We start from the raw sequence: 25,804 nt of genomic DNA on the forward strand, positions 1-25,804 counted from the left end.
TATCTTCTGTGTCTGTGTTAATTGGTTTCCCTTTTCTTTGTTGAAGAGGGTCTGTGCAATCCTTCTGCCTAGTCCGCCATCTTGCCCCGCCTCCTGGCTGATTTTTCTTAAGTATTTCAGCAAGCCTTTCTTCCCAGGTACCTCTGCATGAACTCAAACCTTCAACCTTTTGTTTAGTAGCCAAGGATGTTGTATTAACTACTTGCATCATACAGGGATCCTTTAAAAATTTAGTTATTAGCTACCATTTTACAGCAAATTAAGGAGCTCTAGTAGCACAGTGTCTGAGACATCAGACTGCTAACCAGAAGGCTGATGGTTGAAACCCCCCAGCCACTCCATAGAAGCAAGACTGGGTAATGTACTTCCATAAAGATTTACCACCTCGAAAACCCAAAGGGGGTTGCTATGAGTTGGAACTGACTTCATGGCAGTGGGGCTTTTTTTTTTTTTTTTGGTTACAGCACATTGGATAAAGTAGAATCATTGCATTCAGTAGAAAGGAAAAGTTCAATCTGAAGCTCATTGAAGCAAGGTATTGCAGAGTGAATATTTTAGTGAAAAGATTGGGCTAACAACCAAATCAGCCTATAAAAAATGAAAATTGGCCCCATAGGTGAGATTGATGCTCCTGTGGGTGAATTTCCCGGTGAACAGAGCTTGTGCAGCTGTGCCATGTATATGACATGGGAAACACAGGAACACCATTAGGAAACACAGGTTAGTTTAAGACAAGCTCCCTTCCTTCAAGGAACTTACAATTTAACTGGAAGACAAGGGCATAAACTTGAGAAGAAAATAAATAAATAAAGACAGCCTATGGTTTATGCCAAAAAGAAGAGGAAAAATTAGTAAATTTTACTTCCTTTCAGGTAATGCCAAGGGCCTCTGAATTTATATTTATAATTCTTTAAAAGACACTAAGTAAAGCTATAAGGAGCTCTGGTGGCATAGTGGGTTAGGCACAACCAGAAGGTTGGTGGTTCAAACCTACTAGCTGCTCCCTAGGAGGAAGATGAGGTCATCTACTTCTGTAAAGATTAACAGACTTGGATACCCAGTGGAGGTCCTTATGAGTCAGAATCGACTCACTGGCAGTGGTTAAATAAAGCTAAAGTTTTTTGTAATCTAATTTGATTAGGATTTCCCAAGATTTCTTGGTTTATTATAAATGTGAAATGTGAATTTATTCTGCAAAATGTATAGAAACTTAATGAGAAGGTAGAATTTTGAAAGGGGATAGCAAAGCTATATAACAGAATAGAAGTCAAAGCCTGTTGAGTTTTGTTTTTTGGCTATTCTGTGAAAGACTATACCAGCTACATTGAGGCCTCAGGCAGTACTCCCCTTTGGGGACCCTAGTTGGCTCTTAAAACAAGGGAATTGGTGCCAATGAAAGGTAGCCATAGAGAAGTGCATACTTGGTATGGGTACAACTTCTAGAGCTTAGAATTCAGATCTGACCCTGGCTTAATAGTACAGATTAAGAATACATTATCAACTTTGGTCGTCCAACATATTAGGAGCTAGATTTAAGCCAATTGCCTGCTGAAGAATCAAGGTACTTTGGTCCCTGATAACCTGGAATAGGGAGCTATGGTGGCCTAATGCCTAAGGCATTTGACTGCTAACCAGAAGGCTGGCAGTTCAACCCACCAGCCGCTCCTCAGTAGGAAGATTGGGCAATCTACTTCTGTAGAGATACTGCCTTGGAAACCCAAGGAGGGGTCACTATGAGTCATAAATGACTCAATGGCAGTGAATTTGGTTTGGTTTGGTTTTAACTCGGGATAGACTTTCTTAGGAACCTGGGCCACCAAATGAGTAAAACATAAGCAAGTAGAACCAGGAAGGGCAGCTCCTGCTTCCTCAGCGAAGTTTTGAGGTCTCAACACTCATGAAAGAAAACATATTAGAACTGAAAGACACACTGGTGATCCAAGCCATCATCAGATAACTAAAGTTTATTCAGGTAAAACCAAGAGAGATCCAGTCCCTGACTCTTAAAAGTCCATGTTTTTTTTTTCTATGGACTATTTAGCAGAAGTCACATGAAGTCAGGAAGCAATTCCTTCGAGCTCCTTTTTCACTGAATTCTTCTCTACATCTCAGGCTCCCATCTCCAAATCACCAAAAGTTCTGGAATCCAAACTCAAAGTTGAGATCCCAACTTTGAGAAAGCCCCTTTTATTTGCCTCCAGAAATGCACCCACCAACAGAGGCAGAGGTGGACATATCCTTTGCAGAGGCCCAAAGTTTGCTCCCAATATTTGGGCATCTTCCAATCTCCAGACAACAATCTTCACCACCAGAATGCCATATAGCAGCCATTCTCAGAGCTCTCTTGGACCCTCATGAGATGGATGTGACAGTCTGCTTCTGTAAAGATTTACAGCCTTAGAAACCCTATGGAACAGTTCTACTCTGTCCTATAGCGTTGCTACGAGTTAATATCAAATGTATAGCAACACAGTAATGGGAAGTTACACATGGAGATGTCAATGTAGCATTTTCAGTATTACAGAAGTAGATTATGGAGAACTTGCAGTTAACCCACATTTCCTAATAATAAACAGATCAGTCACACTACAAGTATATTCACTTACAGTGTTTTGCTTTGAGGTAGGCCTTTGATTTACTGGAATAGGGATTTAATTTTATGTCTTAGTTCTTTGCATGTAATTGGAGAGTCATAAATAGGACTGTCACCTGGGACACTCCTGTCCATGTTTATCAAACTGAATGGTCACCATGTAGTTGCTTGACTGTTACCACTTAACACTAATTAGTGCTCCAAAAGATGTAAAACCATGAGATAACTAGATGTGACTTGAATTTAAGTTCCATTTAGTTAATAACAAAAGACAGATAAAATTAACTTCCCTTTACCCCTTTGCTGTCAAGTTAATACTACCTCATAGCAACTCTATAGTACAGAATAGAAATGTTGCATAGGATTTCCAAGGCTGTAAATCTTTTTCTTTTCTTTTTTTTTTAATTTTTCATTGTTATTTGGGTGCAAATTTACAAAGCAGATTCATTTTGATGTCAACAGTCCATGCACATTTGGTTTCACAGCCCCAATTACAATCCCAACAATAAAAAGCCCTCCTCCCATCTCCTCCTTGTGACTTCCCCTTCCCTGTGTCCTTTTCATCTATGCATTCCTGTCTGTCCAGCTTTGCCAGTATGCAAATGCTGCCCTTCTGATGCCTCACAGTTGATTGATCTAAGGGGTGAATCTCCTTAGGGGAGTAGTGTTGTTATGTGCTGTTCAGTTGGCTACAACTCATAGTGACCCTGTGTACAACAGAACAACACACGGCCTCATCTTGTGCCAGCCTAAAATCCTTGCTACACCTGAACCCATCGTTGCAGCCACTGTGCCAGTCCATCTCTTTGAGGGCCTTCCCTTTATTGATAACCCTCCATTTTACCGAGCATGACATCCTTCTCCAGGGAATGGTCCCCTCTGACAGAATGACTAAAGTAGGTGAGATGAACTCTGGCCATTCCTGCTTCCAAGGAGCATTCTGGTTACACTTATTTGAGGACAGATTTGTTCATTCTTCTGGCAGTCCATGGTACATTCAGTATTCTTCACCAACACCACAACTCAAAAGCATCCACTCATATTTGTTCTTCCTTATTCATTGTTTAGCTTTCACAGACATGTGAGGCTATTGAAGATACCATGACTTGAATTAGGTGCACCTTAGTCTTCAAGGAGACATCTTTGCTCTTCAGCACTTTAAAGAGGTCTTTTGCAGCAGATTTGCCCAGTGCATTACGTCATCTGATTTCTTACTGCTGCTTCCATTAGTGTTGATTGTAGAACCAAGTAATATGAAATCTTTGACAACTTCAGTTTAGGGTAGGTATGTGCATCTCCCTGGGGTATATGTTCTGCTTGTAGGACTTTCTACTGTTTGTCTGGGAGCTAATTCACAGAAGTGAGTCCATTTGCAGGCCTGAAGGATAACCCAGGGCCATAGTCTTAGAGGCTCTAACTATCTCCATCTGACCAGTAATTCTTTTGTGGTTTTGAATTTTGTTCTACATTTTTCCTCCCACTCTATCCAGGATTGCCAATTTTGATCCCTTTCCAAGTCATTGACATTGGTAGCCAGGCACCATATAGTTTTTCTGGTCTCAGGATCATGAAGGAAGTCCATCAGACCCTTGGACTAATTGTTTCCATATAATTTTTATTTTCTTTGCCCTTCCTTGCTCCAGATGAGGGGAGACCAATAGTTACATCTTAGATAGCCATTCGAAAGCTTTTAAGACCCCAATCTCTACTCACAAAAGTAGGATGAAGAACAAGATTTTTATGTACTGTGTTGTGCCATTTGAGCTTGAGCTTGATATCACCCCCAAGACCATGGTCCTGAGCCAGCAGGCCTGGTGACTCACTCCCTCAAGGTGCTTGGTTGTCACTGAGAAGCTACTCCAAACCTGTCTCCTTTTAGTTCTGTAGTAATAATAATAATAATAAACCCACTGCCATGGAATCAGATCCAACTCATAATGACCCCTCCTTAAGTTTTTGAAGTGGTATCACTATGGAAGTAGATTCCCCAACCTTCCTTCCGAGGAGTGGCTGGTTGGTTTGAACCACCTGGCTTCTGGTTAGCAGTGAAATGCCTTAGGCACTACGCTACCAGATTTTTGTAGCACAGATATATGTATGTAAGACTATCATCAGTGAAATCTGTCTATGGCCACAGGTTTATTCCTGTTTACCTCTCCACACCAAAGCTTTAAATCTTTATAGACATGTACTGCCAAATCTTTCTCCCGCAGAGTGGCTGGTGGGTTCAAACCCCAGAGTTTTTTGGTTTGCTGCTGAACGCTCTAACCACTGAGACACCAGGACTCCTTTATTGGGGTGTAATTGACCTCAAATGACTTACACAGATTTTGTGTGCAATTTGATAGATTTTAAATATACATATTTCTGTGAAATCACATTCAGTGTATTGAACATCTCCATCCCAAACCTTTCTTGTGCCTCTTTGTGTCCCTCTGCCCCTCACCCCCCATTAGGCAATCTTTTGCTGCTGCTTTTTGCATTATAGAGTAGTTTGCATTTTATAGGATTATATGCAAATAGTATTACATAATACCTACTCTTATTTTCTTCTTTCAGTCAACATGATTATTTTGAGATCCATCCATGTTGTTTTGTGTATCAATGGTTCATTCCTTTTTATTGCTGAGTAGTATTTCATTGTATGGCTGTACCACAGTTTATTTATCATTTAACCTGTCTATGAGCATATGGGTTGTTTCCAGTATTTGGCTATTACAAATAAGACTGATAAGAATATTTGTGTACAAATCTTATATAGACATAGGCATTTTGTTGTTTTTCCTCTTGGATAAATACCTAAGAGTGAAATGGCTAGATCGTATGATAGGTTTATGCTTAACTTTTTAAGAAGCTGCCAAACTGTTTACTAGATGGTTTTTCTATTTTACCTTCTCACTGTAAGAAATTTGAACTTGCACATGTATATTGAGAGGGATTGAAGTGAATGGTAGTGTTTGTAGAAATCATGTTTTATTATATTTTGGTGTGTGTATCACTGAAACCAAAATGAGCAAGAGAGACAGTGGAACTAACTTTTCGTGGCAAAATATCATAAAACACAGAATATTTTCATCTTTGAAATACCCATATGAAATAAATATTCTGTTCCAGACTCTGTATTCTCAAACAAATGTGTTGTTAATTTGGTCTTATGCTTTGTGTGTATTGACAGAGTTAGCGAAAAGCTGGGTTAACATCTGTGTCGAGAAAAAGCAGTTGAAAATTTAATAATTAGGGCTTTATTTGCAATTTCCAACTTTCATCATTTTAAAACTTGATCTAAAGTCTCTTGCTTCCATTACTGTTTGCTAAAAATTAAGAATTGGCTTGACTTTTACCAGTTTCTGTCTGGGTTGCATAGGCTCACTTAGTACATATTTATTGACTATTTTAATCCAGTGAGTCATAGCATTTTATTTCAATTTACAAATAAATTATCCTTTATATTGGAATGCGATACTGCATGTCCCTGTTAAGGAGTTCAATCTCTTTAACTATTACATATGCTTAGATCCTGGTGAGCTTTGATCAGTGTATTATAACCTTCTTAAGGACATCTGTTCATTCATTCAGTAGATAGACTTTTGTTACTGAATGCCAGGCATGTGCCAGGTTGGTCTATCTCTACATTCCCCTGGATACAGTGTATTACACATAGGAGCCTGTCCATAAGTACTTGTTAATTAATAGATGAATAATAACCTTAGAATAAATTCTATACCTCTCACTATAATAGGACAGAAATCTTACCTGCTGGCCTGAACCAGCCTTAATGATAGCCATAGCTTAAGCCCCCCCCCCCCTTTTTTAAAGTTCTTGTTGCCCAGGCAACAGGATTTCTCCATATCTGCTTGCATCCTGTTGCCAAGGCAACAGGGTGTAGTTGGGAAGCTGATGTTAGTGGTATCAGAGATGCCTGTGGTTCACAACTTCTTTGATAAATTTATGTGTGCATAATTATACATGAGAGTGTGTGCCTGACTCTAGTCATTGGATATAAAGATGATTGTGGATATTTGTGACCATCCAGCCTCATAGCTGTGAGTGGAAAGACCCTTGTGTGGTCTTAGAACCTTCCTCCTTTTAGCAGAAGTTCTTGCTTATTCTTATTTCTGGCCATTCTCTCCTACCCATTTTCCATAATTTATGTCTAATTTTATTTAAATTGAATAAATACTACTTGATCACTACTTGCAAGGATCAATCTGGGCTATTTACCAATGTCACAATACAATCAATAATCATCCCAAAAAATTATATTGGCACTGCCTGCTTTATTCCTTCTTGGTGACAGTTCTGACGTATTGCTGTGTTGTTACTGGGTTATTAATGGAGAGCCACAGGAATGTTATACCACTTTCCTACATTAATACCCACTCCATTAACATTATAATAAAAGAGAAGTCCTTAATGATTATGGAAACACAACCACACATAATGTTGCTTATTCACCCAGGGCATGTTTATGAATAATTTCACTGCCTTAAAGAGGCTTTCTTTGGTAAGATGCACGTTAATTTAGATGAGGTGGTTGCAGTAACATCTGAAAGCCTGTTATTTGATAAAACTAAATACTCTTTTTATCAACATCAAGTAATAGTGGCTAACTTTTCACAATTGAATTAAATTATGTGATACATTTCCAATGCATGTGAAAATATTTCCTTGGTTCCGAGATATATTTAAAGGAATTCTTCTAGAGAAAAAATTCTAGAGTTTCATCTTCATGGCCGGGACTCCTCTGACAAAATAATTGTCCAGATAATTCACCCAGTGCTTGAATTAATTCAGTGAAAGGTCAATTCAAAACTTATAAAGCTAATTACCTCCATTCTCCACCTTACCTGTTAGTGATTTTGGCAGGAAATTGTAGGCTAACACCCATCAGCCACTCCTTGGAAGGACGATGGGGCAATCTACTTCTGTAGTGATACAGCCTTGGAAACCCAAGGAGGAGTCACTATGAGTCGGGTCCGACTCGTTGGCACATAACAACAACAACAACACTCATTTTTAACACTTCAGTTTCTCTTTTGGCTTAGGAATTCTGGATGAGGTCATACCAGCTCTGAAGAGAGTTGGAAGTAATAACCTTTTAGAATCCTTTCAAACTTCTGTATTTCTTTGAAATGTTACTGGTCAATGGCTGTTTCAAAGCTTTCAGAGCACAAAAGCTTCAATATGTTAACTTTTTTTTTACCAGAAATTATTTCTGGAATGTTTTGTTTTGTGTTAAACCATTTCTTTGTATTTTCCTGCTTGTTCAGATATGGGAAAACAATCTTCTGTAATCTTAATGTTCTGTTGGACATAAACATTCAGTGTCATTTAATCTAAAGGCAGACTCCTCCAGGCTCTGCATAATTTAAATCTTTTGTCTATCTATGGACCAACAATTGCATAGTTAAAAATTGTCACTTATAGTCCAAATGAGTCTGTTTTATTTTGAAATTTTAGATGACTATATTTTCTTGTGATTTGAGATACACTTTCCAGAGAAAAATATCAATACTCCTCCTATACTCATGTGATCTTCTAAGTTCCAAAACTGTAGGGACCATCTCTTTTTACCCCGTCATCTTCAGTGCCTAGCGCAGTCCCTATACATACTGGACATTTCATAAATACTTGCTGGCTGAATGAATGAATGACTGTGATGGTTAGTTTTAAGTACTTCCTGAAGTTTCTTAAAAAAGAATTTAGAATTATATACAAGAGTAACCAAGTTGGCAGCAACTCATCATTGTCAGGGTGATCTATTTCATGTACACAAATGCAATTAGTACTGCTGTGCACAATACTTTCAGTACATCAAAATGTTTGAAATGCTCTATTCTTTAGGACAACTGGAATAGGCATTAATAGTCATCAGCATGTCAAGAATACCCTTAAACTTGTTGTTGTTGTTGTTATGTGCTGTCGAGTCGGACCTGACTCATAGTGACCTCTGCCTGGGTTTCCGAGACAGTATCACTACAGAAGTAGATTGTCCAGTCTTCCTTCTGAGGAGTGGCTGATGGTTTTGAACCACCAGCCTTCTGGTTAGCAGTCAAGTGCCTTAGGCACTACACTACCAGAGCTCCTACCCATAAACTTAGTAATAAATATTTTCTCTAAGTTACATTTTTTATTCTCTTTTCAAGATAATAGAGTCCATCAGGAATTGCAGGTTTAGCAGCTACGTCACCTGACTATCAACCTCAGTGGTAATCTGTATATAAAGGCAATGATCAATTCTTTCTAAAGAAGAGTCTGGAATTCACTATCAGATATGGTAGCCACTGGCCATATGTGGCTATTGAACATTTGAAATGTGGCTACGTTTTATGTTAACTTAAATGTTAAACCTCAATGTAAAAATATTTCATTAATTTTTATATTGATTACATGTTGAAATGATAACATTTTGGAAATACTGGGTTAATAAAATAGGTTAAGATTAATTTCACTTTTTTTAAAAAAATCTCGCTACCAGAAAATTTATAATTATGTTGTGACTTGCATCATGTCTCTGTTGGACAGTGCTGGACAAGTCTAGAAGGTTCAAGGACAAGGTTCTTCAGAAAGTATTTTCTAGGGAGTAGCATGTGTGCAAGGATGTGAAGTGCCGGAACAGATACTCTGCTCCTCAGCTCAGCCTGAGGCTATGCCACCCAGGCATAGACACTGCTCTGATCATACTCCTCTTTGAACTTGCTGAGGGAAGGGGTCATTGCTTTCCTTTCTTTAAATATTCCCCTTATTCCAGGGCTAGGGAGAGTATATAAACTGTGAGACATGAGTTTTATTTAATTTTGAAGGCTCTGTAAACATGGGCTGGAAATTGGACAGAAAATAAAGGTATCTGAGAGGGCTGGCTCAATGAGAGACAAGGGAGAAAGGCAAAAGGGAAGAAACTCAAAGGTGGTTACAAAGATTTTGGTATTATTCTAGTTCTTAAGTTGGATAATTTTAATAACTTAGATATGTGTTGCATGTATGCAATGAAAATTCTGATTAGAAAATGAAAGGGTTGGGGTAAGAGAATTATTACCTATTTTTATTTGTATGTGAATCCCTGCATTGACTCATATCCAATAAAATGATAGCATGTACCTTATACATAATAGATGTCCAATATATTTTTGTTGGATTGTCTTAAATCGAAGTACAGTTCTTATAATTTGTCAGGGCACACATGTTTCTTATTTCATTCCAGAAAATGGTTAAGAAATTTGTTCAAGGTTTTAGTGGAAGAAACAAGGTTGAAGATTATTTTTGGCTGTCCCTGATGTGGTCTAAGGGGGGAAAATGCTGAGATCAATGTACAAAATGACAAGACAATTTAGAATTTTAGAGCAGAGAAAACAAGAGATGTTAACAACACTAGGAACTTGAGAAAAATCGAAACTCTCAGAAATGTAAAAATCATCTCATTTCATAGGAAGAGTTATAGCTTTTATTAAAGACAACAGGAACAGAGCCTGGGAAGATACTGTATTTACAATTTTAAATGTTATTTATTTTAAGTTAAACATGTTGTTGTTGTTATATGCTGTTGAGTCAGACCCGACTCATAGAGACCCCTCCTTGGGTTTCCGAGGCAGTGTCACTATGGAAGTAGATTGCCTCACCTTCCTTCCAAGGAGTGGCTGGTGGATTTGAACCACCAGCCTTCTGGTTAGTAGTCAAGTGCCTTAGGCACTATGCTACCAGAGCTTCATAAGGGGGAAAAATAAAAAAAAAAGGAAGCCTTCCAGATCTTTGTGATGCTCACTTGAATTTAAAAATACTGGTCTATAGATGGGAGCTCTGGTAGCATAGTGGCTAAGGCATTTGACTGCTAACCAGAAGGCTGGTGGTTCAAATCCACCAGCCACTCCTCGGAAGGAAGGTGGGGCAATCTACTTCTGTAGTGATATTGCCTCAGAAACCCAAGGAGGGGTCGCTGTGAGTGGGTCTGACTTGACAGCAGTGTTTGGTTTGGTTTTGTTTTTGGTCTATAGATGAACTCCTAGAAAGTAGGAATTGGTTTATTCAGTTCTAAGCACTGAGCTCTGAGCAAACACCAGTACTGAAAACTGGTTATGCTTCTTGGAACTCAAATCCCATTGCAAAAGTCAAGTCATCCTGAAGAATATTGAGACTAAACCAGCTCAGGGAAGAAGGTCTTTACTTTTCACCAGCCCTTAGACAGATGCACCTACCTTCATCACTGTTGTTCTTCCCTTCTGGATGAAATCAAGTCCCTACTCAGAATCCTTTCCTCTGGGAAGCATTTGGAAGCAATTCCAAGATGAGATGAATTGTCCCCTCCCCTGTGCTCCCAGGTCCAGTTTCTAGGCTTTCATTTTGGCCAGTGGTGTATGGATTAGTATAGAAATACCTCCTCCATAGACATGTGCCATCCAATGCCGTAGCCATTAACCACATGTGGCTATTGAGCACTTCCAATGGGATTAGTACAAATTGAGATATCATTTAAGTGAAAAATCCACATTCATTGCCACTGAACAGCAACAGTATTATGTAATATGGATTGAATTATGTTCCCAAAAATTATGTGTTATAAATCCTAACCCCTACACCTGTTTATAAGGAGCTCTGGTGGCATAGTGGGTGAGGCATTTGGCTGCTAACCAGAAGGTCGGTGGTTCAAACCCACCAGCTACTGTGCAGGAGGAAGATGAGACAATCTACTTGAATAATGATTTACAACCTTGGAAACCCAATGGGGGGTCACTATGATTCAGAATCAACTTTATGGCAATGGGTTTTGTTTGGTTTGGAAGCCTGTGTTTGTAATCCTATTTGGGAATGAGTTGTCTTTTTTATGTTAATAAGTCAGAATTAGTATAAGATGTGTCTTAAATCAATCTCTTATAAAATATAAAAGAGATTAAATAAGTAATCCAGAGAAGCAGAGATGACGGAAGAGATGCCAAGGCAAGAGAGACAGGCAGGAGCAGAAGCTCACAAGAGACAAGAACCATCCTCCAAAGCCAAAGAAAGAGAAAGCCTTCCCCTAGAGCCGGCACCCTGAATTTGGGCTGCTAGCTTCCTAAACTGTGAAGAATGAATTCCTGTTTGTTAAAGCCATCCACTTGAGGTATTTCTGTTAAAGCAGCACTGGTGAACTAAGACCGTATGAATAGAAGAATGTAAAATATCCTGTTCACAATTTTTATACTGATCTCATGTTGAAATGATAATATTTTAGATGTATTGAATTTTAACAAATATATCATTAAGATAAAAATGTTAATTCATTCAAAATATAAAAAAGGATTTTGATTTTAAGTGTAAGAAAACCATTCAGAGCATTAACAATTAGACCCCTCAGTCATATTTAGAACTCATAAAGGATTGTGATAGGGTTTCTTTCCTTTTTCAGAAGAATGTCAGTTCTGCTTTGGGTTGGAATGTGTTTATTTCCTTCTCTGTTAAACTCTTGAGAACATCTTGAGAGGGAATAACCTTTATTTATTTTTATAATGTAGACCACAGCAGAGTGTAGGCCCTCAGTAAATGTTTGTTAAATCAAAGTTTAATAAGTCACTCTAATGGCCTCTTATTCTGCTTTCAGAGACTTCACTGGTGGAATAGGATCAAGACCCAGACCAGGTAACTTAGTATTGGCAGCCATAAAATCACACATATGTCACTGATGTTCATTGTAATTGATGTTGAAGTTTCATATCTTTCCCCCTTTTATTTCTTCAGCTTTGCTGCCTTTTGAGCTGCTCCTGAAAGTGCCACCCCTCATGCTCAGGGCCCACATTAAGGAGCTAGAGGCCGAATTAGTAACAGGGTGGCAGTCCCATAGCCTTCCCGCTGTGATTCTTCGCAGTCTCAAAGATCATGGTAGTACTTATTAGATCACATTACTGTCAAGCACACAATAAGTGAACACAGAATTACAGTTGGGCCTGAAATGTCTGAAGGATACTTGGGAGGTAATTTTAATACAACAAACAGGAGACGTCTGTTTTGTTTGTCTGCCACTATAAGCTTGGCAATTTGATGGTTTCAAAACACTCTGTGTTCACTTATTTGATTGAAATATTATAGGCTGTTTTCCTAAAATTTGCATTTCTGCCTCATTGGGAATATTAATCAGTTGAGCTATTGATGCTTACAGTGCCTACTACTAAGCAAAAATAGGAACTGTTTTACACAGATATTTCTGTAACCTCTGTAGTCCTGTAATGCAAGAGAGTGAAATGTATCTTTTTTCTACTTCCTTTACTCTGACACAGAAAGTTCTTTTTGGGTATCTCCATTTGTATTTGATTAACATATTATATCACATTGTTTCTTTAATTACTTAAGAAAGGTAGATTCTTATAAAATTTTATAGTAATGGTTTAGAAAGAACAGAATCTGATTCTAAGTTTTATTAAAGAGGACCGAAGTCCAAAAGTAATAGTAAAATTATTAGATAATTCTGAATATTTCAGGAAAAAAAAAAACAATGATTGTGTTTTTAGTATATGTGTGAGTATCTTTTAATGTGTATATGAATGGTTCTTGAGCGTAAAGTTCTATTTTTCTACTTTGTTTAATTTGGAATTATTGCTTAAGTGTTATTTTCACTTTGGCTTCCTTAATTCACATTCTTTTATAGAAACACTGTAAACATAGGCAATGTGAATTGATTTACTATAATATTAGTTCATGTCTCTACATTTATCAAATTTGTTTCACAAGCTTTATTGACAGTTTTGGGCCATTTGTATAATCAGTAGAAATGCAAAAAAAAAAAAAAAGGATGGTTTTGTTATTATGATGTATAAAACTTCATGTTGACCATGCTCTAGTCTTGTTATTTTGGTGTAGGTAAGTTCATAATGTAATTATGAAGTAAAAATGATTCTTGAATGATTTTTTTATAACAGCAAGAGCAAAACACATATATATTAAGGAATTCACAGGTCTGTTGTAATTCAGAATAGAGTTTATTTTTCCTAAAAGGCATGTTGTGTTAGTCCAGTTTAAGACTTATATTTGTGTCAGTAAAATTGAGCAGATCTCTGGGCCTTTAAGCAAACTACTTATATTACAGCACAGATCACATGTACAGTTGGCCCTTGAACAACTTGGGGGTTCAACTCCACCCATGGAGTTGAAAATCTGTGTATAACTTTTGATGCCCCCCAAAATAACTATTAATAACCTATTGTTGACCTTACCAATAACATAAGCAGTTGATTAGGGCAGTTCTTACCATATAGTTACTAGATTTTCACATGAAGACACACACATAGACAACAGATAAGTTTCTTAATTGTAGTCATGATGATTATTTACTATTCATTAAGTGGAAGTGGACCATCCTAAAGGCCTTCATCTTCCTTGTCTTCACTTTGAGTAGGCTGAGGAGGAGGAAGAGGAGGAGGGGTTGGTTGTGCTGTCATAGGGGTAGCAGAGATGGAAGAGTTGGAGGAGGTAGAAGGGGAGGCAGGAGAGGCAGGCACACTCATTATAACTTTATGTAAAATACCATCATCATTTCTATCTGATTTTTTACTTTTTTAATTCTCTAAAAATGTTTCTATGAGGTACAAATCCCTATTCTACCATTTGCTTTAGTTTCATTTCTTGTACTATAGAAGGGTCCATGTCATAAAAGTAGTTTTGAATAATTGGAACCCTTCTGTCAGATTATCTAATGTCAATTTGTTTGCTGGCACTACTTCTTTTCCATCTTCTTCCTCATATCTGACACTGGTTCAGAAGCACTTGTCTCCATCGAGTCATCTGTTAATTCTTCTGGTGTGGTGTCTAGTAGCTCGCTCCAAGACCCATATCCTGAAAACATATAAGTTGACCCATGCAGTTCAAACCTGTGTTGTTTGAAGATCAACTGTAATATATTCCTTAGGCCAATAGTTGGTTATACCACCTAACTTAAAGAACTTACTGATTTGCACCTCTATTTTTAAAATTTCAAATAAAATATACTATAGCACTATAAGTGTTGTCAGTGAATATTAAAATTTACTCATAAAAGAAGTAATTAGTTTCTACTGATATTGTAGAAAATATTAATACATATGAGACATTTTATGTTATCATCTATGGATTATTCTACTTTTGAGTAAAAAGCTTAGATCTTTGTTTTTCTCCATCTTTTTACAAAGTTGTTTTTCAACATATTATAAAAGGCTTACTTTTTAAAGTGCTGCATGTAAATTTGGACTATTGGTTATTTTATCAGGTGAAAAACAACTTAGTACCGTCCCCATTCACTTAGGTTACTTCATCTGCAAATCATGCTTTGTTCCAATTGTTACCTCTGTATTTCTAACCTAAGTAAGTATAAAAAGTGACAATAACACAGCTGTACAATATGAGGGAAGAGTTAGGACCAAAGTCTCATGAGATACTGTTGGTTTGGTCAGTTATTAGTTACACCTTAAGTATGTGTTACTAAAACAATAGGTAAATACTGAAATTTGTGAATGATTTATTTAATAAAATAAAAACCAAAAACAAAAATCACTGTCATCAAGTCAATTTTGACTCATAACAACCCCCTCTGGGTTTCTGAGGCTGTAAATATTTACAAAAGAAGATTGCCCCATCTTCCTCCCATGGAACAGCTGGTGGGTTTGAACTGCTGACCTCTGATTAGCAGCCAAATGCCTTACGCAGTATGCCACCTGAGCAGATTATATTGGTGTATTTGCATTTACTTAACACTTGATTTCTTTTTTCTTGGATGGAAACCATACTGGAAACCAATAGCATAACCAACAACTACAGCCATTCATTGCCTAAATGTTCTGGGGGCGGGGGTGGGGGGATTGGCGGGGAGGGGAGAATTTTGTCAAAATTTACATTTGCCCCTAGGAGTATATCTAGTATGTGAACATCATCTGCTTTTGTTATGGCAGAACAAAGGGTGAACACTATTATTTTAGTGTAAAGTACCTGCTTAGAATATGGTCTTGCCTATGTGGTACTCCAAAAATGTAGACCTTCAGGTTCATATTGTGGTGAAATATCAGTTTCTCATGACATGTGGTGATACAGCACTTTTCATGGCATCTCCAAACAAATAACCACTAAAATATTTTAAGTTTCCTCTTGCAATACTAACTAAATCTTATAAATGATCTACTATATACCTACTCTTTGTTGTTGTTGTTATGTGCTGTTGAGTTGTCTCTGACTCATAGTGACCCCTTCTTGGGTTTCTGAGGCAGTATCACTATGGAAGTAGATTGCTCAATCTTCCTTCCAAGGAGTGGCTGGTGGGTGTAAACCACCAACCTTCTGGTTACTGGTCAAGTACCTTAGGCTCTACGCCACCAGAGCTCCCACATACTCTTTAGGTTAGATAATAGACTAGAGGTCTCTACCAGTCCTACAAAAAATCAAACCAAACTCACTGCCGTTGAGGCAATTCCAACTCATAGTAACCCCTCCTTGGGTTTTAGAGGCTGTATCTCTATGGAAGTAGATTGCCCAGTCTTCCTTCCAAGGAATGGCTGGTAGGTTTGAACCACCACCAGCCTTCTGGTTAGCTTTCAAATGCCTTAGGTACTATACCACCATAGCTCCTAAAAGAAATGAAAATTTAAACATTCCTGTAATACGTGGATGAAAAAATAACAACATTAAGCAACATGGAATTGATGAATGAATAAGTACTTTTAACAGATTGATTACCTCTATTTATCCCACTTTAGTCACTGTGATTTCCATCCCACAAATGTGACTATATCTGTATCCCATATGTATTACTGTTGTCCTAATATTTTTCTTTAAATGACTTCACTTTTTCAACTTAAATTTATTTAAAGGGAAAGTTTATATAATTGCTAAAATCAGGAAACCAGAATAGTACTGCTTGCCATAAATAGATGGTAATTCTAAAAATAAATGTAAAGGTAAGCAAGGAAATATTATTAAATTCTAAGAAGATAGTGTTTGTTTATCAGGAGGTCTTTTGTGTTTGTTTAAAAAAATACTAGCTATTATTTGAAAGATGGTCAAGACATATTTGTACCAAATTGAAACTACCCTTGATATAATTTCTTTCTTTAGATATAAGAAAAGAAAATTGGAAAAAGTATAATTTCCTCCTAGGCTGTTTCACATCTGCTCTACTTACTGTGTAAAATTATTCTGTATAAAAATGTCACATACCTAGGGAAATTCTGTTCTTTAAGAATAATTGATCTGCTATGTTGTCTGTAGAGTCAAATCAGTCGGAAAACTGGATATTACTATTTTCAGTGGGAAAAATAAGTGTAGGGTCATTTGCAGATAAAAAAGGAATAGTGCTTTCCTTTGAAGGTAGTGGAGATAATATATATTTATGAAAATTAAATCATACAATAACATGATCTAGAAAATGTGTGCTTTATGTAGTAAATGGAATACACTTTAATGTTAAGTATTTCATGTTCTAGTGTTTTAAAATTTTTAGATGTATATGTAATGTCAACTGAGAATATGGCCTAATTTGACTGGATTTACATTGACATGTTTCTTGAATTAACAAAATCCTAAAGATAGCTCTATTGCTCAGTTTTCCATTTAGACAGCACCTGACACCAAGGCACTGAACTGATGTATGAGAATAAGCTCTGCATTTTGAATAGAAATAGTCACTTCATGATAACTGGCCTCTTAATTACATTTTTGTATTAGATGACTGAGAATCTATTTTTACACTTGTGTTTTGTACGTAAAGGTCAAATCTAAATACTCCATGTTTCATCCAAATATTCCAGAAAACACAGCTAATACTCTAGTTACCCTTACTATGAGCATCCTTCTAGTAGTTTCCTTGCAAGATAGTGATTGATGTAAAATACTTTATTTTCATGATAGTCGAAGTGATTTTGAATACTTGTATTCTCTTATTTTATAAAGTGTCCATTAGCATACAAAAATTTACTCAGCAGATTTTAATCAAAACTCCTATGATACTAGTCTGTGCTATTCAATTTGGTGTATAATACGTTACTGTGCTGTTTGTTGAGATTTGGTGTGTAGTAGTTATATTTCCCAACCAGATTGTAAACATCTTCAATAAAATTGCATTAATAGGTATATAGATATAGATATTATATAGATACTACATATATAAAAGGAGCTCTGGTGGTATAGTGCTTAACGTATTTGGCTAATAATAAAAAAATCACTCATTCAAACCCACCAGCCACTTCATTGGAGAAAGATGAGGCAATCTGCTTCCATAAAGATTTATAGCCTTTGGAAACCCAGTAGGGATCACTATGAGTTGGAATCGACTCGGTGGAAGTAAGTGCTATAGTTATTTGATATTATATAGGTTTATACGTGATCTGGTGGCATGGTGCCTAAGGCATTTGACCGTTAACCAGAAGGCTGGTGGTTCAAACCCACCAGACCACTCCTTGGAAGGAGGATTGGGCAATCTGCTTTCATAGAGATACTGCCTCAGAAACCTAAGGATGGGTTGCTATGACTCAGAATTGACTCAATGGCAGTGATTTTTTTTATATAGATATATGTACACTGGAGATATTACTTATTGTATGTATATTTGCCAAAGGGGCAAGGAGGTGGCACCTTCTGACCTCCTGTAACCACACAAGAGGAGGACAGAATCACCATCAGCAGCCCAAGGCCTGCTCTTATGAGGCCAGACATGCCACCATCCTCTAGCCCTCTTTCCATCCTTGACACCAGCCATTCCTCCTGTGACACCCACCACCTCTCTGCTGGGTTCGGTAATTTGCTGCAGTGGCCACACACAACTCACAGATTATGAGGTTTATTAGGGAGGCAAAGGCTACAGTTCAAGTTCAGGAACACACTCAGCCTCAGCTGGCCGTCTCTCAGCTGACAGTGTCTCTCAGTCTCTTTCCTTAGCACGTTCATGTCAGTCGTTCATGTCTCTTGCATCTCTCTCAGCAGCATGTTTTTCTCAGCCAGCAGTCAGAGAGATTCCTTTTGCTTCTAGGAGGGCTCCTTTTGAGCCTGGCAGAGTGGCCAAAACCAACCAATCCCAACATCAGAGTTCTAAACACCTGAGAGAGTGGGAACTTTCCAGAAAATTACTTCCTGCAGCTCCACCGGGTAGATAATTTTAACAATCAGGTACTCAGTTGCTCAGGGAAAAGCAGGAGTTACCAAGACTATGACTAGAAAAGCCATATCATGTAATTTAGTACACCATAAGTACACCATAATATTATATCTATATAATATATATGTTATATATACACACACACACACACATAGGAGCTCTGGTAGCATAGTGGCTAAGGCACTTGACTGCTAACCAGACGGCTGGCGGTTCAAACCCACTAGCCACTCCTCGGAAGGAAGGTTGGGCAATCCTACTTCCGTAGTGATACTGCCTCGGAAACCCAAGGAGGGGTCGCTATGAGTCAGGGCTGACTCGACGGCACATAACAACAACAACAACAACAACATACACAGAGAGAGTTTTCTCTGGAGCATGACCTAAAAAATGACTTACTGAGTAGTTGCTACAGACCCACTTCTGTATAAACCCTTTTTTACCCTTGAGATAAACTATTTTCTATTGAGAGCAACTGCATAAGTAATCTGAAACAGTAGGGAAACAATGATTTCTTTTAAATACTAGAATTGAGTTTGGGAAATTGAGTTCAAGAAACAACAAATTTCTTGAACCAATTATGATTTGCTTCCTAATTCTTCATGCCAAAGAGAGCCCTGAAGAAATCAGATCCCAGGAAGATGCTGCCTGGAGATGTAGATTTTTTTGTGTGTGTATGTATGTAGCCTTCTTTGTAGGCTAAAAGCTTGTCACAGAGATTCTCGGTCTCTCAAGAAAAGTTATTGATGGCCCCAATTCAAGACCAAGTGCAAAATCAAATCAGCTATTAAGTGGACCACTCACCATCCTACCCTGTGGGTTTCTGCACTAGGAGAAAGGCTAAATGGAAAGGAGAGCAGAAAGTTCTCCTCCTTCTGATAGGAGTGAAGGGAGGTCAGTGTGACCGAGGTGGTGATTGCAGCATAGGCTGAAAAACAATTGAGTCAATTCAGGAAAGTAAGAATCACAAGTTCCATATTGCCATTGTTAATGCTTCAGAATATTTACAGCTACCTTTTGGGTTGGTTTGTTAACACAATAACACTGTTTGAGGATGGTGGCAAGTAAGCCAATAGTAATGAGAAACCTAGATATCAAAGACCTCAGATTCATGGAATCTTTTGCACATGAATGATGCTATTGTATATATATATGGTCATCTAAACAACAAATACATCATGCCTTTACAGAAAAGGAACACTAACAGCCAAGAATTTATCCATGTGTTGGCTACTGTTTGGGATAGTTTAACTCTTTAGAACTTCAGAGAACATTTAGCCCACAAGAGGATAATTTATTAAATCATTTGTACTGTCTCTAACCATTGAGGTGATTATGGTAGTTAAGGTTATGTGTCAACTAGGCTGGCACTGATTTTGAGTGGCTGGGCAGCTGTATGTAGTTTTTCCCCATGATGAGATTGGTAATCAACTCTGTTGTGAAATCTACTGGAATGGCTGAGTAGCTGCCTTAAGGATGCAGTCTGCTTCCAGTATTGAAGGAGAAGTTTTGAGAAATATTTATGCAGTTTTTCAGCACACTTGGATCCTGATATATCCAAGTCTTCATTCAATAGCCTTCCCTGTTTCCTGCCAATTGATGGACAGTTGGATTATTTCTGGCCAGTCTTGAGGCTTTCTCTGGACTTGAACTAGTAGCCTGCCATGTTGTTTGGTAATCTTGGGACTTGGCTATTTTATCTGTCAACCTTGGGTTTGTCATCCTCAGCAGCCAGCAGTTGCCTGAGTTAAGAGAAGCCTCAAGCTTCAGTGGGCATGGACAGTTGGATTATTTCTGGCCAGTCTTGAGGCTTTCTCTGGACTTGAACTAGTAGCCTGCCATGTTGTTTGGTAATCTTGGGACTTGGCTATTTTATCTGTCAACCTTGGGTTTGTCATCCTCAGCAGCCAGCAGCTGCCTGAGTTAAGAGAAGCCTCAAGCTTCAGTGGGCCAGGACCAAGAGGCAAAGCTGAAGCCCAAAGCTGAGGAACTTTCAGTGAGCCCCTAGAGCTGGAACTTTGAACTTGAACTTCTAGCCTCCTAAACTGTAAGAGAATAAACTCATGTTTCTTAAGACCACCCACTTGTGGTATTTTCTGTTAGAACAGCACTAGAGAACCAAAACAATGATTATTAAACTTCTATTAATTCCCTTTCTTCTAGAACAATGATGAAATAGCTGAGATTGGTTGTGTCCAAAACACAGTATTGCAGATTCTGTATCAATTACATTTTTTACTTATCTAACAACTGACTTTTTTAATTGCATTTTCTTTTAAAACCACAATTCTTAAAGTTATTCTTTAGCAAGCGTCAAAGTTTTACTTAACTTAATAAATTAACATTTTAACTTAATATTTAACATTAATGATGGAACCCTTTAGAGCAAAAAAGAGCAGGTTCCAGAAGCTTTTGAAGACCAGAAATCCATATAGTTAGGCAAGAAAGATAAAGTAAATAAAATTGCTACATTAAGTATGTTTTTTTTGGTGCTATCAAGTTGATTCTGACTTATAGCAACACCATGTGGCAGATTAGAATGGCCCCACTGGAGTTTTTTTATTTCTACATTTGATTTCCTAGACTGTGATCTTTATGGGAGTGGATTACCAGGTCTTTTTCTCCTGTAAAGGCACTGGATGAGTTCAAACCAGCAACCTTTCAGTAAGCAACCAACTACTTAAACATTGATTAACTAGGGCTCCTGATTTAAGTATAAAGCAAAACCAAAACCGAACTCATGGCCATCAAATTGATTTCATCTCATAGCAACCTCACTGTCGTTCAACAACATAGGAATCTCTTCAGCTTAACTTCTAACACTGCAGTGTTGTAAACTCTGCACCTTTATGGTTGTGGATTGTTAGTTTAACATACTGTAACATGTCCTGATAGTATTAGATTTGCATCAAGTAGTGTTAATAGAAGGAGCTGTAGTGGTGCAGTGCCTAAGGCATTTGACTGCTAACCAGAAGGCTGGAGGTTCAAACTCTCCAGCCACTCCTCAGAAGGAAGACTGGGCAATCTACCTCTGTAGAGACACAGCCTTGGAAACCCCCAAGGAGGAGTTGCTATGAGTCAGAGCCAACTTGATGGCAGTGAGTTTGGTTTTTGGCTTAGTGTTATTAGAAAACGCCCAACATGATGGTGGAGAATCAAGCAATCATCATTTTATTTTTTCCCCCTTTGGAGTACATTTTTCTTTAATGGGGCAATTGTCTTGTCCTGATAATTGAATGAGGAAGTGTGCCATCTTCTCTTCCTGTCCCTTTTAGTTTGATTGGTTAGCCTTTCCATCCATAGTGGTGAATATGATGTGTTTTCTATACCACAAGATATGTATTTTTTGAGAATTACAGATTTCATGAGTAGAATTGACTTACAGAGAAAAAAGATAATCCCTCTTCTGGGAGGAATAAAGGGAAGTCATTCCTAATTGGCTCCTGATTATAGTATAGCATAAGAAATAATTGAGTCAGTGGAGAACTGTCAGGTTTTAATGAGACCAAAGTATATACTATTTTTAGGCCATAGATTCAGTAACAAAAATGTAACTTTATGTATTTACCTAAAACTGAACTTAATTTTTATATTGTGCCCCAGTCTAATGATATCAGAAAATGTAATCAGTCCACAGGTAAATTTCAACCTGTTGGTAATTTATCTTAGTAGGCTTAAAGCCAATCAAACTGAGTATTGCCTTTCTCTCTCTCCTTTCCTGGGAGAGATTTTGGTTCCAAGGGCTTAATCACATTGTGGTACTAGAGCTTTGAAACTGCCAGTGCTGGCGTTTGGTCTGATTATTGAGTGTGGCACCATTTCTTATTAGCATCCATAGAAGTGTCACAGCCCTTCCTGACCTCCAGTTGCCAGTCCATGCTGCTACTCATTCTCCTGACAGAAAGGCAAGAGCTCTGTAGGGTAAGCTTCTCTCTGTTGGCTAACCTTAGGGGTGTGAGGAAGATTGACTTGCTCTTTCCACCATCTCTGGACCTTGAGACTTGGGAAACACAGCAGAGCATCTCTGTTTCTGACACCCCATGATGCTACCTTTCCTGCCCTGTCTCTTCATGCCATATTTGGGCAGGAACACCTGTGTGGCTACTGCCTCTCAGAGCTCTCCCCTTCCAGAGTTCCCCATGGGAACGAGAATGGGACCCTACCATTCTGGAATCAGACTTTGCCCAAAGTAAGTTGAAATTTGGGTCTCTTCTCAAAGACTCTTCATTTTTACATTCCTCTTCCCCTCTCCTCAGAGAAGATGTATCTCATTTCAGAGGAATAGGGAGAAGAATTTGTTCCACAACAATTTTTCCAAATCTTTCTGCATAGACCATTGCTGTTGTTTTTTCTTTAACATTTTGTTGTGTTTTAGGTGAAAGTTTACCCAGTGAGTTTGTTTCCCATTCAGCAATGTATATACAGATTGTTCCATGATGTCTGTTGCTGTCTGTCAGCACTCCTTGTGTCCACTATTCCTTCCTCATTTCCATCTCTGCATTTTCCTAGTACTTCCCTGCCTTTCGTCTCTGCTTTTCAGCAAATGTTACCCATTTGGTCTTGCGTAGCTGATTGTTCTAAGGAGCATATTCCTCATGGGTGTTAGTGTTTATTTGATAGGCCAAGCTATTATTGGTCTGAAAGGTGACCATCAGGAGTGGTTTCACTTCCAGGTTAAAAGGGTATGTTAGGGCTATAGTCTGGGGGGTTCCTCCAATCTCTATCAGCCCTTTAAGTCTGGTATTTTTTATGAATTTGAGTTTTGTTCTATATTTTTCTCTCATTCTATCTAAGACCTTCTGTGTGTCTCTGGTCAGAGAGATTAGTAGTGGCAGCCAGGCACCATCTAGTTCTGGTCTCAGCTAGAGGAGTGTGGCCATTAGTCCTAATTGCCTCTTTGAGTCTTTGGTTTCCTTCATTCTCCTTTGTTCTAGATGGGAAGAGACCAGTAGCTGTATCTTAGATGGCAGCTTACAAACTTTTAAAACCCCAGACGCTACTCATCAAACTAGGATGTAGAACATTATCTTTATGAACTACGTTATATCCCTCTAGATGTCCCCTGAGACTATGGTCCTTAGCCTTCAAGCCCATTAACTGAGTCTTACAAGGTGTTTGGATATGTCTAAGAGTTTTTCATAACTGTGCCCTCCATGTGCTCTATTCTATATATATACATATATGCAGCACTCACAAATAAGTATCTACAAATAGCCACAACTATACCTATATATACACATGCACATGTACTTCCATATGCCCTCCCATACTTTTATAGAATATGTATTTAATTATGTAACCATTCACAAATTCTTGGGTGTTGTTACTGTTGTTACAGAATTGTATATGTTACAGCTTTTACTATTATTGTCCTTTATTTTTATGAACCTGTCAGTATCTTTATTTATATTGTGTTGACTTTCCCCATATTTTGAATTGTTTTACCCTTCACCAGAATTGGGAGCTCTGGTGGCGTAGTGCCTAAGGCATTTGACTGCTAACCAGAAGGCTGGCATTTCAAACCCACCAGCCACTCCTCGGAAGGAAGGTTGGGCAATCTACTTCTGTAGTGATACTGCCTTAGAAACCCAAGGAGTGGTTGCTGTGAGTTGGATCTGACTCAATGGCAGTGAGGTTGGTTGGTTGGTTGGTTTCACTAGAATTAACATGTCCACTATTTAGTGTTTCTCCCTCTCTCTTCCCTTCCCTGGTAACCATAAAAGAAGATTGCTTTCTGTGTGTAAAACTATTTTGACTTTTTATGAAAGTGCTATCATACAATATATGTCCTTTGATGATTGACTTTGGTCATTTATCATAATGTCCTCCAGATCCCTCCATGTTATAAAATACTTCACACTCATCATCATTCTTTACTTTGCATAATATTCACATTTTATTCATTCATTGATGGATACTTAGATTGTTTCTATCTTTTGGCTACTGTGAATAATGTTGCAGTGAATGTGAGTGGTGTCTTAGTTATCTATGGCTGCTGTAACAAATTTATTCTTTCACAGTTTAGGAGACCAGAAGTCTCAATTCAGAGTGCCAGCTCTAGGGGTTTCTCTCTCTGTGTCTCCTGGTTCTATGAGGTTCCCAGTGCAGGGACTGTGAGTTTGTTTGTTCCTGGCTGTTCTTTCTTGGTGGTAGGAGGTCTCCCACTCTCAGCTCACTTCTCTCTTCTTTTATTTCTTGTAAGATAAAAGGTGTTGCAGGCCCCACCCCAGGGAAACTCCCCTTACATCAGATCAGGGCTATGACAGGACTAAGAGTGTTGCATCCCACCCTGACCCTCTTACAACTTATTGGCTTATCACATCAGATCACATCATGGGAGATAATTTCATAACTGCCAAATTACATCATAACACAATTACAAAATCACTGAGAATGATGGCCCGGCAAATTTGACACATATTTTTGAGGGACACAGTTCAATCCATGACATTCTTCCCTTTGCCCCCATAATTCATGTACTTGCCACATGTAAAACACGTTCACCCCATCATACCATTCCAAAAGTCTTAAATCAACTCTAAGTTTGTATTCCATCCTGGAGAAAAATTATTCTTCATCTGTGAATCTAGAATACAAGTTACCTGTCTCCAAAGTGTAATGGTGGAACAGGCAAAAGGCAGACAGTTACATTAGAAATCAGAGAAATTGAAGGGAAAAGAAGGATAATGAACATCAAGCAAGTAAAAAAACTTGTAGAACAATTTCTGTCACCATTTCTTTGCTGCTTCTTCTGTCTATCTCTACCATCTCCAGTGTTACAGCTCTCCTCACTTCCCTTCTGAGTCCTCATCAGAATTGCCTTTGATCTCCATAATTTTACTAAAAGTCTCTTCAAGGCAACCTAGGCTCTTGCTGTTAGGTGCCTGAAAACTCATGCAGCCTCTACTCATTACCCAATTCCAAAACTGCTTCCATATTGTACGTATTTGTTGGTACAACATTTCACTCTCCCAGAATGAAATTATGTCTTAGTTATCTAGAGGTGCTGTAACAGACATATATTCTCTCACAGTTTGTTGTTCGCCGTCGAGTCGGGCCCGACTCATAGCGACCCCTCCTTGGGTTTCCGAGGCAGTATCACTACGGAAGTAGATTGCCCCATCTTCCTTCCGAGGAGTGGC

At 38.2% G+C, this 25,804-nt stretch overlaps 1 protein-coding gene across 1 annotated transcript in view; it reads left to right on the forward strand.

Annotated features, from left to right (window-relative positions):
• NEK10 (NIMA related kinase 10) overlaps positions 1–25,804 on the forward strand; it is a 425,054-nt gene that overhangs the window by 345,643 nt on the left and 53,607 nt on the right. The window contains exons 28-29 of the mRNA XM_042780294.1: positions 12,162–12,199; positions 12,299–12,439. Coding sequence (XP_042636228.1) covers positions 12,162–12,199; positions 12,299–12,439 — 179 coding nt within the window. The remainder of the gene's footprint in view (positions 1–12,161; positions 12,200–12,298; positions 12,440–25,804) is intronic.

This window comes from Orycteropus afer, unplaced genomic scaffold, assembly GCF_000298275.1.
Source record: "Orycteropus afer afer isolate SDZICR_OR568_19922 unplaced genomic scaffold, OryAfe1.0 scaffold00003, whole genome shotgun sequence".
NCBI classification, from domain to species: Eukaryota; Metazoa; Chordata; class Mammalia; order Tubulidentata; family Orycteropodidae; genus Orycteropus; species Orycteropus afer.